The sequence below is a fragment of the Lagopus leucura genome, unplaced genomic scaffold, assembly GCF_019238085.1.
Source record: "Lagopus leucura isolate 7727_CA_CO unplaced genomic scaffold, USGS_WTPT01 Super-Scaffold_100043, whole genome shotgun sequence".
NCBI classification, from domain to species: domain Eukaryota; kingdom Metazoa; phylum Chordata; class Aves; order Galliformes; family Phasianidae; genus Lagopus; species Lagopus leucura.
In genome coordinates, this window is record NW_024962290.1 from 1594891 (window position 1) to 1608458 (window position 13568).

At 44.8% G+C, this 13568-nt stretch overlaps 1 protein-coding gene across 4 annotated transcripts in view; it reads right to left on the reverse strand.

Moving 5' to 3' along the window:
- Positions 1-41: 41 nt before the first annotated feature.
- MAGI3 (membrane associated guanylate kinase, WW and PDZ domain containing 3) overlaps positions 42-13568 on the reverse strand; it is a 51127-nt gene continuing 37600 nt past the window's right edge. For 3 of the 4 annotated variants that reach the window (XM_042884415.1, XM_042884414.1, XM_042884416.1), the window contains 8 exons: positions 13060-13252; positions 11800-11985; positions 10930-11115; positions 7645-7747; positions 7412-7544; positions 6789-6932; positions 4810-4948; positions 42-3130 (listed from right to left, as the gene is read on the reverse strand). In XM_042884415.1, coding sequence (XP_042740349.1) covers positions 2076-3130; positions 4810-4948; positions 6789-6932; positions 7412-7544; positions 7645-7747; positions 10930-11115; positions 11800-11985; positions 13060-13252 — 2139 coding nt within the window. In that variant the 3' untranslated portion in view covers positions 42-2075. Of the gene's footprint in view, positions 3131-3590; positions 3681-4809; positions 4949-6788; positions 6933-7411; positions 7545-7644; positions 7748-10929; positions 11116-11799; positions 11986-13059; positions 13253-13568 lie in introns of all 4 variants that reach the window. The other variant, XM_042884417.1, reaches the window with a different exon arrangement.

A 13568-nucleotide genomic window follows, 5' to 3' on the forward strand; every position in this document is an offset into this window, starting at 1 on the left:
GCAACAAGGAATACTGCATACAGTGCAGAACCAGCAGGCCATGAACTAGAGTTTCTTTTTAATATCTATATAAAAAATAATGAGCGATTTACAGGTCTCTCTCTAGTCAGAACCTCAGAAGTATGTATAAAGGTGCTGTACAATATATAAACATTTACACCCAGTACATCCATACATTGCTTAGCATCCCAAGGCCACGTTGCTAAGTCATCCGATACAGTAAGTAGAGATACAAGTTCTATGGGAGGAGAAAGCACACACAGGTCAGACACCAAATCAGGTCACGTTGACAGATAGAAAAAGATGGGGGTAGTTGTCAGGGAATTCATTTCAGCGGTGCTAATTCATCTCTGCACTACACTTCTGGATTTGTTACTGCACTCGGTGGTTAGGGCAAGTCCATACAGCTCAACACAAACCAGATTCTCTTGCTTAGAGTACACAGTTAATATCTACATAGGCTAACTGCAAAGTATTAAATAGTTTCACAGTCGTACTCCCGAGCGCGGAGCGTTGGCGATGTGATGCTGCACAGCAAATCGATGGGTCGCCCAACGTGAAGCAGCAGAGCACAGTTCAGGTCTGCTTTAAAGCCTGCTTCAAAGTGTTTCTTCTGAAAGCTGTTTGGGCATCTGTACTTGGAAAGAACTCTCTCATCGGGCCTGATTCACCGTGCTTCATTAGGTGCACAAAACCATTACGTGTATCAAAGCCAAAACAAATCTTCAATTCCAAATAGCAAATCACTTGTTTGTATTTTAATGTGTAATGCTTGGCCTTCTGCACCTCTTTTTCCTCCTGCACACTGGGCTGATGAGCTTTTACCACCTTCTCTTCTGCACTAATTAAAGACCTGCCACCTTAATTACCACAACAGTCACAGATATAAACCACGTGGGTTTATGCATTCTGCTGACTTACAGCTATAGACCTGAGGTGGCAGTGGGTTCTGCTTGTAACATTCCCCAGCAGGACTTCAAAATCTGCACTACAGCCCAAAGAACAGAAACTGGGACTCGTGCACCCCATATATCCTAATATTCAGCACTCTTAGATCACACATTTAAAATAAAATACAGGAGACTTCTCATATACGCAGGCAGGAACTTCATGTAAGAAGTTAATGTGGTTGGTTCTGTCCTATGGATCAATTCTGAGCTCTACAGAGGGAGAACAAATCCAATTATCAAGCAGCAATAAATAATAAAAGATGAGACTTTTCAGTGTACAGCACCAGAATGAGGCTGAAAACAAACGCAGACTCCATGTTTGTGTTGACAATCCAAGGAGGACATGGTGCCACAGGTGAAGCAAAGGAACGATGCTATTCAACAGGAACCAGGACTTTCTCTTCCTGGACTGATGTTTGCCAGCAGTTACTGTAAGCATCCTCACGAATTGAGAGAAGAAAGCAATTTTGTTGTGTTCATAAAAAGCAAAATTACAAAACATCGATTATGTCAAATATAATTTTTATCTACATGGTTTTATATCAGGTATAAAAACTTTACGAAAAAGCTCAATTGAACAGCATCAGTGGCTCAGTGCTGCTCTGGAATCGATAGAACCGACTCACCCATCTCCTTCCTCACTGAACCAGGAGGAAGATGAGCATCTCCTTATGTAAACATGCAACATGCTCTGGAGAAAACACCCATTTCCAACAAAACCTGGACTTTTCCGTGACTGGAATACACAAAAGAATCAGACTGACTGGATACAGTAGATAACTTGGCACAAGAACAAGAAGTGAGTCGTGATCACATTGGCAATATAGGCATTAAATAATTTTGTTCAGAAACTCACGATACGAGCTGAGGAAGCCACAGCAGTGCAACGTTGAGAGCAGCAGAACACAGCCTTCGAAAGGACGAGGGGCAGCAGTGCGCAGGGCAGCTCATGGCAGCGATCCGAACGGCCCTTCATGCAGCTTGGATCATTTCAGAACCAATCAAATGCTTTCCGGCCTCGAACCAGTTTTGGAAAAGTACGACAACTTTGTGAAAAGAAACAACGCTTCTGAATGATCGTTATTAGAAACGTGAGTCATTCGTTCTAATACGAAAAAGCATCGGTCAGACCCGTTTCTCAGCCTCACACACAGTTTTGGTGACTTTGCACGTGCTTGGAACCCTCCAAGGTCCCGGAGTTATTGGTGTTTTCCTGACTGGAGAACTGCTTTCAGATTTGGGAATTCCGTCATCTTTGGTTTCATCAGGCAGCTCCATGTGTCCGTCTCCACGTTGGCTGTTCAGAACTTGGGTCTCCTGTGCTTCCAGCCTTCTCAGTTTCTCCACGGAGAGCAGTGGAATATCAGAAAGACTTGAAGTTTTGAATCTGCTGGAGCCTGGTTCTCCCGAGTTTGACTTCCTTGTTTTTCCATCTTCAGCTCTGTTTCTCCTGGAGTCACTGAATGGAAATCTGCCCTCGTCCAGCGTCGCGTATTTTCTCTCTGAAAACCACAATTCCTTCTTTCCAGAAACCTTCTGCTTGGTGTCTTTCCTCAATACTCCTGTTTTACCATTTCCACCTCTCAGCTGCTCAGCAGTCATCTTATCATCAGCACTTCTGTCGTGATGCTCCTGCAGCCTGCCTCCCACTTCCGCGCATCCCTTGCTGAGGTGCTTCTGAGGGCTGGCAGACATGCCTTGATCTCCACTGGAAAACTGCTTTCTGTTCATTCCTGTTCCTGTGGGTTTACGTGGGAGATTGCTGTGGGTTTTATCAGCATCACTCTTTCTAGGGCTGTGCAATCCTTTGAGATGGTGTCCTTCGGCTGCCCCGAACGTTTCTGGGCTCGCAGATCTGTCTCTTCTGGTCCCTAATTCCAAAGTACCTTTTGTGACTTCAAACCCAGTACTGGAGGGAAGATCCCATCTCTTCTTTGTTCTCTGGGGAGAAGACGGAGGCTTCATCTCAAACTGGCTTTCAGTTAAAGTGCTTATCTTTTCAGGCACAGTGTTCTTTGCTTGTTCCAGTTTCTCAGACAGCTGAACTTTCCTTAAAGCTTCTCCTGGTACTGGTAAATTACACACTTCAGATGGGGAAGCAGAATGTGAAGATGAGGATAATGGTGACTGTTCTTCATATATTACATTTGACAAAGATGGACTGTAACTATCCCAATCACCTGGAAGTGAACAGGGAGAGATTTCACTAAGTCATTAGCGAAGAAACAAGACCACTAAACATTCTATAAGCATTCACACTATTGGGGTACCAGGCTGTTATGTGAAATCTTCCACTTTACAAAGATCACACAGTGCCTTAATTTAAAGTCTTATTTAGTCAGCGCTTCCTATTTCACTGTTCTACAGCCTACAGCAATCATAAGGAAATGATTTTGGAAGAAGCTTCTGCTCAGAATGCTGGCGTGATCTCTGCAGGACTGACGTGGTCTCAGATCAGCACATTTTAGAGCCAGTGCAGCCAAATTGCAAAATTAGTTCCTGACCTACGTTGTTAAAGGAAAATCAAATGAACTGAAACTTTTTTCTAAAAGAAAACTGAAAACAACGAGAAGTGAAGGTTATTCATAGCTTTGCACTTTAATAATAGAAAGAGATGAAACACAAGACATGCAGATTTACCAAGTCTTTAAGGAAAACCCAAGAAAAGCACTGAAAGCCCTTAATGCTGCTCAGGTTTCACGTAGGGACACAAACTGGAAGGAGCCAAACCTGAAGGAGGAAGAGAAAAAGCCCAGAACTACATACCAAAATCACAGAGTACAGCAAGCAAGATCTCAATCAGAAATGTATGATTAACAGCAGGACGAGAGGCAGCAAAACCTTACAGCTGCTGATCTTATCTACGTAGCTTGACCTTATCTCAGGCCCTGCTGTTGGCAGAGAGCTGGACCAGATGGCCTCTGGAGGTCCCTTCTGCCATTTCTATGATTCTGGGTCAGATTTAGGAAATTTCTAGGAACAAGAGGGCCAGGAGTGGTTCCAGATAGCTGCTGTGCTGTCCTCTTGGTGCACAATAAACACTATTTATCACTGCTGAAATGATACCAAGCACAAATGGCTGGTCGTAAGGAGAGAGCTGGAGGTGACCTCACAATGGCTCCTCTCTTCTTTGAAACCAACTTTAAATGCTGATTTTAAAGAGAACCAACAGAAGCTCATCTGAACACAGAGGACTCTGCTCAACTTTCACCATTAACGACAAAGTAATTCAGTGTGAAACACAAACTGAGCCAGACAGAAATCGAGCAGGATGGCACAGAGCAGATCTCGTAGTTCACAGATGGGCTGTTTGTGCCATGCACAAATGCACTCTGATTTCACCGTGACGTTCAATTTGGAACATTAAGATGTTAAGAATCATCTTTGAGCTCTCTGTTGGAAAGAAATGAAGAAACTTCTGAGCAGATTTTATGCCTAGAGCAGACGCCAGTTGCTGCCTGTAAGTGACTGCACACAGCAAACTATTGGGTAGCTCAGGCTGTGGGTTTTAAAACTTTGAAAGGCTGAATTCGTGGTTAGTTACCATTACTGAAAAGCTCTGCATCAGAACAAGTGAGCTTACAATTTAGGAAATTTACCAGCAGAGTTCCTGGTGTCAGCATCAAGAGCTGAAGAATTAAAACGTGTACTCAGAGCAGAACACAGAGCGTGCTTTGCTTTAAAATACTGGTAGGGCCTAATCTTTCTGACCCATAATTTTAGTTTATATCCTAAATCAGACTCAAAATCATCAGTTTAGAATGAACTGGTAGTGATTTCAGTGACCAAGCACGAGGTATCTTTATTAAACAGACTGCACCCCACTGCCACAAGATGACACTGCACTGCACTGACGTACTGTGGTCTGGTATCAAGCCGGTCCCTGGTCTCAGCAGCAGCAGAACTTTGTTCCCTCCAGCCTGAATCAGCTCAATGGCTCGTGTGTGAGTGATTCCCTGGGTGGGTTCTCCATTAATTTCAACTATTTGGTCACCGACCTGATAAGAAAATAGCAGTCAGGTTAGTTTTTATGAATTGCAGCCGCTGTAAAATAAGCTTTTGTTTAGAAACAAACAAAAACACAGAGCCAGATGTGTCCGTGTTTCCTCTCATGTTAAATCCACCCAGCAATAAACACCAGCATCCCAGGAGCGCCAGGCAATTCGGTCCAGTACAGCATCGTGGTGGTTCAGAGTTCTTCATGCACATCTACTGAGCAAGCTCGACAGAAGCTCTCAGCTTACTATAAACACAAATTCCATCCAAGACAGCACTTCCACGTTCCTCTGCAGATTTTCATTCCAGATCACCCTAAAGAGGAGCTTACTGATAAACCACGTAGCTTACCAATAAACCTGGCAATGTGCATCTGCCCACTCTGTAACAACACTCATTTCTCTATGCTTCATGAAGAGTGCAGAGCAAATGGCATATAAAGAAATGGATTTATTTTTCCAAGTAGGAGAGCTCAGCATTACATAGTTATCAGCAGTAAGGTCTCTGAGGCCAATGACAACTGCCTTGGGCACTGGGCAGCTACCTGCAAGGCATGCAGAGTTTGCAAACCGACAGAAGGGGACTCAAACAGAACCTCTTCAGCGTCATGAAACCTGTTTTGCAATTCGCAGCTCAGCCAATGGATGTCACCAGTGCCCGCATTTGGCAGCTTAAAGAGACTGCCTGGGCTTTGTTAAACAAATTGCCCGTGCCAAAGAAGGTCACCAGCTGGTTTCTCATCTGACAGGACAGGACGCTCCGCACCGTGCTACGTGCCTTGCATCATGCTCAGCTGCCATTAACTGGGTGAGAAATTCCTCTTCTTTGTTTCAGAGTGCAGCCAGCAGAATGACAGCATTTCACAGCTGGGGAGGGACGAAGTGAGTGACAGGGAAACAGAACATTTTCACCCTGGGTTGTGGCCCTGAACCACTCCTCCCAGTGCCCGACCTGCAGAGGGGCACAACTGCACCGACCCTCAGCAGCCACAATCACAACTGGGCAACAGAAGCACTCACAGAGCTGGGCTGTGACCCTGCACGCTGCCACAACACGGAGCAGTGCTGCACGTAGCAGCACAATTCACCTCATGTCACACTGAAATGAATGAAGGTGATGATGTGAATGTGGGAAATGGTTCTTTTTCCAGCCTTGCCTTGCTGTGCCATTCCCTCCATCCCACCCAGCCATGCTGTGGCACAGATGATCTGTGTGAAGCAGAGCCTGACTGCTGCTGCTGGACTCTCCACCCACAGCAACAGGAGGCTGTACAGGTGAATGAGGCTGGAATTTAGAGAACTGTGCATGTTTGAGGACATTTATCACTATTCAGGATTCTTACTACAGTATTTGGGAGTGAATTACTTACAAAGACATAAGAACTAGCTTATTAATCTTTGGAAAGAAATAGCCCTTTATCTTCAAACGCCACACAGAACCACAATAGCACAATATACACACAACAATTCTTTATGAATTCAGTGACTTGATGAGTCTTCCTTCAGTTTTCTGCTCCCCTGTGCAATTTCTTGTCTGGGCTTCTCAAGTATCCTACATAGCCCTGGAACATTTATGTTACTACAACTCAAGCACATGGACAGACAGATGATTCATTCTAAATGGCCCAAGTTTTTCCGTTTATTTCCCCCTTCAAAAGCCCAGCACCACAGCATTTGCTAACACTGCACACTAAGAGCTGAAAGGGCAGCTGCCCAGATGCTGCTCTGCCTGCTGGCATCCTGAACTCATGGAATGAAGCTGTCTGTTACCACTGCAGGCTGCTGCAGTTTGTCAACAGGACAACTTCTGTGCTAACAAATGGATGAGAGAAGACAAACTCACATGTACTCTCCCATCTTTGACAGCTGGTCCATCTTCAGCAAGCCGAAGGATGAATAAACCCATGTTGTATTCCTTTCCTCCTCGAAGACTGAACCCAAAGCCACGAGGGCCTCTTTCCAATTCTACTGGAAAACAGCCAGAATTCTGTGCAAAAAGTGAGAGCAGAATGGAGAGCTGAGGACCTGCAGGCAGGTTTGTATCTTCGCTTCTCTAGGAAAACATTTCATGCACTTCTTCACCTTGAGATGCACGCAGCACAAATCAAACTGCATTAATCACAACTCACGTACAATTAGGTGTAAAGGTTTCCTTCTAAGTCTACACATAAATAATATTTTTCCTTCTCAGTTTTAGACAGCCATAACATTTATTCAAGAAACTTTTCCAGCGGGTCAGAAGAAGCCTTCTTAAGGATTTTGTTTTTTCAGTTATGATAAGCAGATGAATACGAGTAATTAGCAAAAACACCCCGTGAAATGCTGAAGTGCATTTTTCATAAGCAACGTTTCTACTCACGTCAGACAAGGAAATGCTTTGTTATTCTGATTTTGAATACTCTGTGACAACTTCACTGTAGCATCCTGATGACCCAGCATGTATTCTGCACGGCTCTGCCTGCTCACCTGCGCCTGCGAATGACGGCTGCCAACACCTGAAGCGCCGCCAGCCTCAGGTTGTGCCAAGTGCTTGTGCTCAGGCCATGAAAGCCTGTAACTATTTGAAACTTCTTTTCCAGCTTCACCTTCTGTAGCTCCCCTACAGGAGGCAAAAGGAAGCCAATGTTACCCTCACTTTTAGCGATTCCAAGCTTGTCTGGTTGTGCTCAGTTCCTTTTCCCAAGCCCAAGGCTCTGTACCTGTCTGTGCTGGAAGCACTGCTCTGTGCTGCTCCCAGAGGTCGGTGCTGAGGAGCTGGGCTCTGCTTGGCAGAGTTTGTTCCTGATGGAGGACCACGGTGTTCTAATAAATGCAAACAAAACCAGCAGTCAGAGAAAAGTCCTCGATGTAAAGCTAGGCACACACATCGAGAGCCCACAGCGACCAGGAGCACTGAGTCTGCTGCCTGGGACAAGATGGTCACTTTGGCACTGAAATTTTGGGAAGGACAATTGCAGCTTTCAGAGGATGAGCAGGAAGGCAATTTGTGTAACAGGCCATGTGCTGCTCGGAGCAATTCCACTTGCAGAGCATCTCACACTGAGCTGAGCTCACAACACTTACAAAGTGAAGAGGATTTTGCTATCTTGAGTGCTGTAATCCAATGAACTGCCATTGGTTCCACAGAATAAATCATGAAAGAATTTCATTCTTACTTTGCTTTTTCCAGAAAAAAAAAAAAAAGTGATTTTTACTGAAGCAGACACAGACTGCTTTTAGACTGTCTGCAAGTTGATAAAGACCAGAAGGCATTACAGCCAATCACGTCTATAAAGCTGGTTCAGATATTCAATCTAACAGTATTTGTAAGCAATGAGGAATAAGGGACATTTGAGACCATTTCCCTTTTTAAAGGTAGGAGGAGAATGGAGATCCACAGGGATGGTTATGATTAATGTAATCCTTAATTATAGAGGCAAAGTGACAACTCCTTCCAGGTGCAGAGGACAGGTCATGGAACGCTCTGGATCACTGCTGTGCATCAACAAGGATGTGAGTGTTTTGCCTTCTCCAGAAGCTAAGTAAAAACTGAAGTGTAAGGACACATTCATAACAAATCCTTTAAAATAATGTAAGATTATTTTCTCTTCCACAACGAGCAGTGATTGCACACTTTGCAGTAAATGAAAAAAACATGTTTCAGAACACAGAATGTCTGTGTCACTTAAAAGAGCAATGAACCATAGCCTATGTAAAAAGCTGCCTCCTAGCTAGAACCTTAAATGGCAAGTTGTGGCCCAAGATGAACTTCTATACTAAATTATAAACTAATCAACTCCTTTTCCTCATCATGTTTAAAAAAAAAATCCCAGACAGCCAAACTGCAGCTGCTCCAAAGCTCTGTGAGGTGCACCTCGTTACTGCATTTCTGAGCTAAAAACAAACCAACCCAAATCCCAGCAAAATATACCAAGCACCCAAGCATTTTTCAGGAAAGGAAGGCATAATGTGTATTATTAGGCTGAATTTCTCAGTGATGCTGGGCCCAGAAGTTGTTGGCAGGACTGCTTGGTGTTATTGCTGTGACATGCCTTAAAGAGGCTTTTCTCTAGAGACAAAATGTCAACTTTTACTCCTGGTTTATACTCAGGATTTTAATTTAGAAGCACAGGCAAGAGCAATGCCATCTGTTTGTACAAATTCTCCAGCCCTTTTTCTGTGCTCCCTCTTGTGCTTCTTGCTAATACATGACAGAAGCTGACAGGCTCCTGCTTTTGTGAAAAATGTTAAAGAATGTCTTCTGGAGCATGAAGTGCAATTCGTTTATCCATGTAAAAAGCAAAGACCACACATCTGTGAAAGCCAGGAGGGAGAGAGAAGTGGTACATGGTAATATTTTCATTGCCAGTCTCAGAGGACAGCAGTAAAGATGATGCACTGAGGAACATTAAGCTCTACCAGGGGCTTCTGTTTTGTGATGCTGAACAGCCTCTGGCAAAATGGGTGCTTTTCTCTTTGCAGCTGCATGTTGTCTTTGTCCTTTGCTTTGTGAACAATCCCTGCAAAGCTCAGGCACCCCAATAGTGGGAAATGACTGAAGCTTCAACTAATTTACAAAGGAATTCTGCTGTGAGCTACCTGCAATTCTCCAACTACATGAGTGAGAATTTTAGAACAGGGATTTATTCCCATTTCTGAGGAACAGCTTCTGCTTCTCTTTCACTGCTAGAAACTCCTTACACCTGAAACCTGACAGCTTCAGCTCCTCTAAGTTCACGTTTTCTGACCCGTCTTCTCAGTCTTATTTTATCTCCAAATCTGTAATTGAGCAAAGAGGAAAAGCTACATTCTTATACAGCATCCAGGTGAGGTCATGCATAAATAAGGGACAAAAAGGTTATGTTCAGAAAGTCCATTCTGAAGGCAGAGTTGACTGAGAGGCCAAGAGAAGCAGATCTGATGCAGCCAACTCAAACTTCACTTGCATTACAAACACTGCCCTGCACAGCTGCGTTGAGGTACGTGCCTTCAAACTGCAATGAATTAGATTTGGTGGAAATGAAAATCTTAATAGAAGAACAACAATTTGTACAAGTCTCTCTGCTTCAAGGATTAACAAGAAGGGAAATGAAGCCTCTGAAATTCTGCATTAGAATTTCTGCATTAGATAGCATGTTAAATATTTGCAATGAATGTGAAATTAGAGAATATTCAGTTGGAGAATGTTCTTTATTTACATTCTGGCTTTAGGTATTTATTATTTAAAGGACCAGGAAAGCCAACTTTCTGGTAAAATAATGATAGCAAGTTTCATTAAACCCACAAGCAGCAAACCAGAAAAATGCAGCAGTAAGCAGGATTGGTACACAGCTTTTCTCTCCCAATGATTGGATTTTATGTATTGATAGTGAACTGACTGTGCAGGAACAATACCATACTGCATGCAATACTGCATGGGAGCTTCCATTAAGAATATGGGCTATGGGATGGGACTTTGCAGCCACGAAGATTCATCTTGCTGCTGAGATGATACATTTGTGTGTGAAGAATTTGCTAGCAGCCTGGGAAGCCAGCAGGAATGGGGCTATTTCAGGGTGTTTTCTATTGCACCCTATGGATGCAGCACTACTTGATGTGAGTATTTCAACACGGCAGGAAGAACAGACTCAGAGTGCCTAAGTGGAAAGGATCTGGGCAGCACATCTTCCCTCCCAGCACAGTCCTGCAGCCTGGCAGCCCCCCAGGAGGGACAGCTTCTCTTCAGTGGAAGAACACGGGGGCTGGACAGGACACACTGCCAGCAGTCTCCCTCTCACATGAGAAACCATGAGAATCTGCCTTACCACAAATCACGTTGTTACTTGTTCTATCTCGTTTTCCAACATAACCACCTCAACCCTCATTCAGTTCTTCTGGAAGAAATGGATCTCCTTCCCAGACACCCTAAAACACTCCCTCGCAAGCGAACTGACCTCGGAAGCTACAGACAACAGATGTGGCACACGTAGCAGCCACGTCCACCTCAGCAGGCCGCGCACCCTCACCTTCCTCAGCAACGACGGTCAGAGTCACCACGTGGCCGGCATCCTTGATCAGCTGCACGATGCTGTCGTGGGAGAGCTCCACGATGGACTGCCCGTTCACTGCTGAGATGCGGTCTCCTACCTTCAGCTTCCCGCACTGATCTGCTGGGCTCCCGTCTATCACGCGCCCGATCTTGTGGGGAATCACTGCGGAGTCAGAACAGGCCCATCAGCTTTTCCAGAGCACGGTTAATATTCCTGTGAGACGAGCACTGAGCAGAGCCACAGCTCCCAGATCAGCCCAGAGTCGTTCCTGCTCTGAACGCTGGTGGTACAGTGAAAAACCTGTGGAGGACAAAGGAGGCCTCACCCAGCAGAGCGAGTGCAGAGGAAGGGGCTGCTGTACAGCTGTTATCCCAGCACTGCTCTCCCCAGCGAGCTTTTTTGAGGGGTCAGGGAGGTGAGGAACGTCATGCACATGTCAGGATTATCAGCTGACTTTTCAGAACCACGCCAGCAAAGCTGAAACACGCAGTCAGCAGCCATCAAGATTAAAAAGCCATCAAGGACAGTTTTAATGAGCCCATGCAGAAGTTACTGTGAAGCAACAGACATTGATGCCTTCTAGCATTTACCATGAGTTTAAATTTTAATTACTCTTCCCTTAATAGACTACTTTTAAAGTATTACATAAACCTAAGAGCCAACTGTGAAGAGAAAAGCACTGCAGGGTTGCAGACTCAATTGCTGATTGCTTGTCTTAGAATATCTCAGCTTCAGAACAACACAGTGGGTTCACATAAAGCTGGGGCATAGAGAACTTCTGCACAGCAGAAACTCCAGCACCAGTCAGGCCAGGCAGTGACCAAAACACCAGATTACAGCACTCACCGCCAGGAGGAGGTTTGTTTTTGGAGGTGAGAATGACAAAGCCAAATCCTTCATTCTCCTTCCGCTGCAGGCAGACGTCATAGACCTCTGGGGACTGCTGGGTTGCAAACTCTGCCCGATTCAGGCGGGGAGAGCTGTTCTGCATCACAACAGCCTGCGAATCCTCCTCCTCTGCTTGTTTTTCTCCTTAAAAATAACAGACAACAAGTAAGGCAAAAACAATGCCACTGCTCTATCAGGTAAATACAACAAAGCTGTGTATCTCACTATCAGTTCCAGCAAGTGGAAACACTGCCTGCCTGGGAACGTAAGAAGCAAGCTAATAAACAATGTGATCTACAGAAAACAGAAATCAGATACTGGATGAAGCAGACAGAGGCCCAGAGCCCTACACAGGTGTGCATGAATACGCAAGGCACTGCAGCCTGATTCCCCAAAGCAGAACAGACTTGGCAGCGTGCACAACAAAACTTTGTCAGAATGATGTGATGCCTTTTTTTTGTGGCTGAATACATCATGGTTTTTCTGCAAGCTACATGTACATGATCTACAGCACAGATCCAGCTACAAAAGAGAATTATTGCTATCTTAAGCGAGGAACAACTCTGAGACTTGGTTTTAAAATACTTTTTCCTTTTAGTAGTGCACACTCAGAATTAATGGGTGAGCAGAGCACTGCAGAAGCAGCGCTGAGCGCTGATCAGAACAGGGCACCACCTCAGGATTCCTGAGCTCCTTTCCAGCTCTGTCATTCACATGATCAAGCAGCAATGAGTCAAGGATGAACACCTTCTGTACACTGCAGATCTGGACACCGATCCCAAAGTGCAGAATCACAAGATGATGCACTGAATCATCTCTGCTCTGAACGCACTCATCTTCGCTGCACATAGATGTCAACGGTCGTCAGAATACAGCATGCAGTACAAACATGAGTTGTTCTATTACTCAACTGACATAGCACTAATGTCTGCTCTAACGAGCATTTGGAAAAGGGATGAAGAAAACACCACTGCTATCTTAATCTTCAGTCTTACCTGTGTGAGCAGTGCAAGCCAGCAAGCACCAAAGCATCAACTCCTAAGTTCTGCTTTTCTCCACTTGCTCAGAATTACAGCTGACACTCCTGAACCTCAGGCTGCTCAATTCTAGCACAGTAACTGATATGTTTCAGAACAGCTTTAGCTGACCTGACTGCAACAACACACATGCTCCACAAGTCACATCTATCCCTGCACAACACTCTGGACAGATACATACCACCAAAGAAAATCTTCCTCCGGACAGTGAGCAGCACCTGGCCGTTCCGTGCAGCACTGGTCATTAAGTCCAGAACTTGTTTGTGTGACTTCCCCTTAACAGGGACTCCATCGATGCACATCAGTTCATCAGCAGCTCGAAGCCTGCCGTCTTTTTCTGCCGCTCCCAATGGGATTATGGCTCCAATGTAAATCTATCAGTAGGGCACAGTCAGCGGGTTAGAATGGCAGAACACAAAGCCATCAGCACACACAGGGGTTGGGACCCAGGTGAATCCAGGCAGATAAAAGCTTTTGGGAAGATACTTGAACAGATCACTTGATTTCTAGCATTTAAGCATTTCTAGCATCTAACATTTCTAGCAGAAGCACAGCCAGCGAGTGGACTCCTCACAGACTGACTGAATGGACACCAGCTGGGGCTCAACACATCAATAAATACAAAAAGTTCTGGGGGATTTTTAATCCTCATTTCACTACACAGCTTTTGGTGAGTAAATGCTGACTTCA